General features: G+C 41.4%; 1 protein-coding gene across 1 annotated transcript; it reads right to left on the bottom strand.

Moving 5' to 3' along the window:
- Positions 1–397: 397 nt before the first annotated feature.
- calm2a (calmodulin 2a (phosphorylase kinase, delta)) lies at positions 398–4792 on the bottom strand. The gene is made up of 6 exons (XM_038737638.1): positions 4667–4792; positions 3588–3618; positions 2195–2338; positions 1972–2078; positions 1755–1890; positions 398–1656 (listed from the first exon to the last, which is right to left on the bottom strand). Exons 1-6 carry the CDS (start codon positions 4667–4669, stop codon positions 1628–1630), a joined length of 450 nt encoding a protein of 149 aa, XP_038593566.1. The 5' UTR covers positions 4670–4792; the 3' UTR covers positions 398–1627.
- Between the last annotated feature and the right edge of the window lie 216 nt (positions 4793–5008).

Genomic DNA, 5008 nt, shown 5'->3' with positions numbered 1-5008 from the left:
ATGACACTTTTGTCTTGTGATAATTGTTCTTGGCTATTGAGAGCCACTTGTGTCATCTGTTCACACCTGAAACTGCAGTGGGTTGTGGTTTTTGGCAGTCTTGGCACTGAAGTTGTTCCTATGCAGACTCTGTAAAAGGAATAATCCACTTGCAGCAAATCAGGGACACTGTTTAGTAAGTTTCCTCTTGACATCAGCCCCTTTTGGTGTACGAGTTGTTACTGAAGTGCATTTTACAATGTTTTTTTGAATGTGCATCCACAGGGACCACTGAATAAAATGCATGACTGACCAAGCCATAAACAACTGCAGCCCCTACTGCTCCCAACGGGCAGACCAAAGCATCGCATTCCTTTAAAGGAAAATAGAAAGAATTTCATTCACACAGGAGCCAGAGCAGAGGTCCACAATAGAGCTTTATTTTGTCATTCATCAAAATAACAAACTTAGTATCTCTGCAAGCTACTGTAACAAACTCAATCAGAAGTTAACCAAAAAAGAAAATAACGGTACACCTCTATTTACACCATGGTTTGATGTACGTTCAATAACCTGCACCTTGTCATGGGGGCAAATGCCAAAAAAAGACATGAGGCAGCTTCTACATGGTGCCATGCCAACAGTAACACACAACATGGCCAATGTAGTCAGTAAGGGAGCTGGACAGTACAAAGCTAATCCAATGTCGAGCATCATTGTGCGCACTTCAAAATAGAAGCCTTTGATCCCACTCAGTGCTTTTATATTAATGACAATACAGATTTGATCTGAGGTTATCTGAACATTAAGAGGCATTGGCTGATGCTCCTCAGTGCTTTTGGGAAGTCAGCAGGGACACTTAATTTAAAATGGTAAACATTTATGTATTCGAAAACAAAAAAAAAAAAAAAAAGGGAGCATCCCGTCCTCAATACAAAAATGGGAATTATTACAGGGTATACAAACTCAAGGATCCATTATAACTGAGAAAACAAGACAATTTTCAAATCCGGGTAGATTGTACATTTTATTGGAAAACAAAAATATACAACTTGGAATGGATTATCTGAGGCATGACCAGAGGTCAAAAAAAAAAAAAAAAAAAAAAAAAAAAAGAAAGAAAAGTAAAACATTAAAAGCATGGTAAGATTAGTCATTTTCTGGTATATAGAACAGCAGATACAAAAAGAGTTTGTACGAGTACCTAGGAGATACACCCGTGTCATTTTTTTGCAGTAGTGCAATGCTGAGAGATTTCCATATATACTTTGTCCATAGTCCATGCAGAGTTTAAACTCCTCTACATTGTTTCCATGCCAACAGTGTTGCCAAGTAAGAGACAACCAGCTGACAGGTTTCCAATGTCGCCATGCGGAGGGGCCCCGAGCACACAAGACGGGAAGATTCGAAGTTCTCCGGCTCCCAGGGGCCTCCACAGGCATCTGGTTGTATGACCGTTCCGTCACTCCAAAACACCATGACAGCAAAAGAAAGGGACATGGGGACAAGAGCCTATGCAGTTTACATGCAGTTCCTTTGGACAGCAGAAGGGGCAGGGACGAAGGGGGGGCTATTAAGATTTTACAGATAAATTACACAAAGAAAAAAAAAAGGCAAATTATTTATATACGAAATCTGTACAAGGCCTTCACTTCGCCGTCATCATTTGTACGAACTCTGCAGGAAGAGATGGGGGGGGGGGAGAAAGTGCAACTCAGTATCCAATGAGTGACCCCAGCACATAAAGAAAAATATAAATACAAAACACCACCAACCTTCGTAGTTGACCTGTCCATCTCCATCAATGTCTGCTTCTCTGATCATCTCATCCACTTCTTCATCAGTCAACTTCTCCCCAAGGTTTGTCATCACATGGCGCAACTCAGCAGCACTGATGTATCCATTGCCATCCTAAAAATTACATCAGTTAGCACCTTTTTAAAACTGCTGTACATACTTATGGTTGCGTGTGGGAGTGCAGATAGTATTTACCTTGTCAAAGACACGGAATGCTTCTCTGATCTCTTCCTCACTGTCTGTGTCTTTCATCTTCCTGGCCATCATAGTCAGGAACTCTGGGAAGTCTATCGTTCCATTTCCTGAAGACAAAAAACCAAAAACACACACCAAAACAGACAGACATTGATGAGGGATTTCCATCCAGTACATCAGTTGTGTGTGATTAGCAGGTTCTGAAGCCAGATTAAGTTCTCACCATCAGCATCCACTTCATTGATCATGTCCTGCAGCTCTGCCTCTGTAGGGTTCTGGCCCAGAGAGCGCATAACTGTGCCCAGCTCTTTGGTGGTGATTGTGCCATCTCCGTCCTTATCAAAGAGCGAAAATGCCTCCTTGAACTCTGAGAGAGGAAAAAAAAAAAAAAAAGTGGATGGCTTCTTTAGAAAGGCAGATATGTCCCACCTATAGCTAGATATGCAAAACAAAACTGGCAAGACAGTGGTTGTAAAACACTACAGGGGCTGAATATATTCATCTTATTCCAAGTCTGCCAATCACACTGACCCACACCCAGAATTAGCTTAACATAACTTAGCATTACATCACTCATGTTTAACTTATAAACTTCCTCCAGCATAGTGATAAGCCTTCTTGTTTTGAGTTCCAACTGCAGTTGTTTTGGCTAAACAAGGACCACGAGACCAAGCAGCAGGACAGGCAGGATACATCAATGGCCTGTCACAGCCTGTGTGGTTGCTGCAGCCGTGAGGAATGAGGAACAATGACACACTCATCAAGTGTGATGAGGCCAGTGGGCAATGTGTAGTGTCATGCAGCAGCTTGTCTGCATCATAAAAACTACAACCTGCCTTGCCATTTGCAGGGTCAACCACACAGGGCAACACCCTTTGTTGTGAGGAAAAGGCTGCTGTCTGCATCAACTGCAGCTACCGCTTACTGCTCTTAAAAATGTAGTTAATTTTCCCAAGACAAAACATTAGTGCATTGTCATGCTATTTGTACAACCTGACAATCTAAAACTGGCACACGTTAACAAAACGTCAAGCAAGGGTTTGTGCACTAAACCTGACACCATGAAATACAGCAAGAGTATGATCAGCATATTGTGAAACCTGACCTAAGCTGCAAGATTTTAATCAGGGACCACTACAACTGTTACATTTAAGACATGAACTGTATACATTACAGCAAGTGTCTGAGCACATAATGGAAGCAGTGCCTTGAGACACATTCTTCCTGCATTATTTAGATTACAAGATTTAGATCATCTTTGTATACGAGCATACCACGTAGGGACAGCAAGTGTTCTTGAAGCATTCCATTTAATGAACACACCCAGGGCAAAGGACACATCATGCACAGCCAGCAACTCACCAGAACACACAGACCTTCCAGATTACATCATTTATTACATGACAACCATGAAAATGCAAAGTTTTCCATGAGGGAGTCCTTCTGAACTCCAGAGCCAGCAAGCAACAGCAGTTTCATTCACTCCTGTTTTATGACCAGCAGGCTACCCTGTGGAATGCCTTAAAAGGCAAAAGTATAATCCATAGTAGGATCCATAACGCAGGCCACTTTGCGGGATATGAGGAAAGTAGTAGATCAATGCAGCGATGTCTTACCGGCAATCTGCTCTTCTGTAAGCTGATCAGCCTGTAAAATACAAGAAATTGACAGCATGTCAAATACCAAATATAACCAGAAAGAGTTTTTTTCCCCTCCCATCTATGAGCAACTTCAGCAGTCATTCTACTTCTTAAAAATGGATGGCCCCAAGGTTAGCGCCACCCATTTTTTTTTAAAAATGCTGCAAACACAAGTTTTTACAGCCAGCAAGTAACAGTTGCTGTTATTCTGAAGGCAGTAGCTATAACAGCAGCTGTAAGGTTACAACTGCTTAACACCGTTCTGGTTAGTTAACAATCTTGTTACTGACCTAAACAGAAAGCTTTGATACTATAAGAATGTAACGTTAAACTACACGTGCCTTTAAAACGTTTGATATAACGTTCCCTACATTTAAACGTTCCATGACGCCAACATTCCCACAGACAACGAATGACTTTATAATTTGGCGGTAAATGCTAGCTAGGAAGAGCTAAAGTTAGCTAGCTACCGATATGTACCGGCTCACAGTTTCAGACCTTAACTTAGACCAACACTAACGTTGCACACGGCAGAAGGACTGATACAACCATCGTTAAAGCAAGAAGCTGGTTGTAAAGTAGTTACCGTTCGTCACAACATTATCGTTGCTTCTCCATCAGCACCTATTTTATTAAGGGACAAAACGGACAATGTTGAGCCACCATCTAATTTAGCGAACCAAGCATTAGCTAGACTGAGAATCTTCATAGACATCTAGCTAGACTGGTGTTGTGTTTGCATAAAAATCAACAATTATGTAAAGTAACGCAGATTTGAAGCGTTGCTGCATTTATTTAGACCGACGCAGCTTGAACTAAGGTTTGCTTTGTATTAACAAGCTTGCATTACCTAGCAACTAGCAAGTTGTTATTTATTCGCCCAGCACTGCGGTATCTATAGTTACAGCGCACCGTTAACGTTGGCTTCAGCTTAGCTACTGGTGAAGCTGCGTTTTATTGACGATCAGCCCGTTCATTTAACAGAAAAACACAGCTTCTAAGGGTAAGTCAACGGATTCTACACTGGATAGAAACTACAATCCTCGTTTTCTTACCATTTGGATGTAGATGCAGCAGCTAGTTCACGACAAAATCCGTAAGACAACTAAGCCTTAGCGAACAGACAATCTCTATGATCACACTGAGAAGGAAGCAACTGGACTCGCCTTTAACGGCTATCCTAAACTCCTCCTCTTTTCAATATCACTCCGCTAACGTCGCTATTCTTCAGTTACTAAATTAATTAAAAACATATTTGTACAAATGATCAGCTACACAAGAAAATCAAGAAGCAAGTGCAATACCCATCTACGACTGTCGTGAAGTCTTTGCCGTCGATATTAGAAATTATATTGCGTATCGCTGGTGATCTACATAACGGCGTATGAATACTTTCT

The sequence above is a fragment of the Micropterus salmoides genome, unplaced genomic scaffold, assembly GCF_014851395.1.
Source record: "Micropterus salmoides isolate LMB-PRFRI ecotype aquatic unplaced genomic scaffold, ASM1485139v1 Ms_hic_scaffold_22, whole genome shotgun sequence".
Lineage (NCBI taxonomy): Eukaryota > Metazoa > Chordata > Actinopteri > Centrarchiformes > Centrarchidae > Micropterus > Micropterus salmoides.
The sequence above is the reverse complement of the archived record's forward strand: the minus strand, read 5'-3'. Positions and strand labels throughout refer to the sequence as shown.

Bases quoted from the DNA above. Each gene is read 5' to 3' on its own strand.
- calm2a (XM_038737638.1), bottom strand. The intron at 2,079-2,194 runs GTGAGAACTTAA...TTTTGTCTTCAG, and splicing joins CAATGAAGTGGATGCTGATG to GAAATGGAACGATAGACTTC. The intron at 1,891-1,971 runs GTAAATACTATC...TGTAATTTTTAG, and splicing joins CATTCCGTGTCTTTGACAAG to GATGGCAATGGATACATCAG.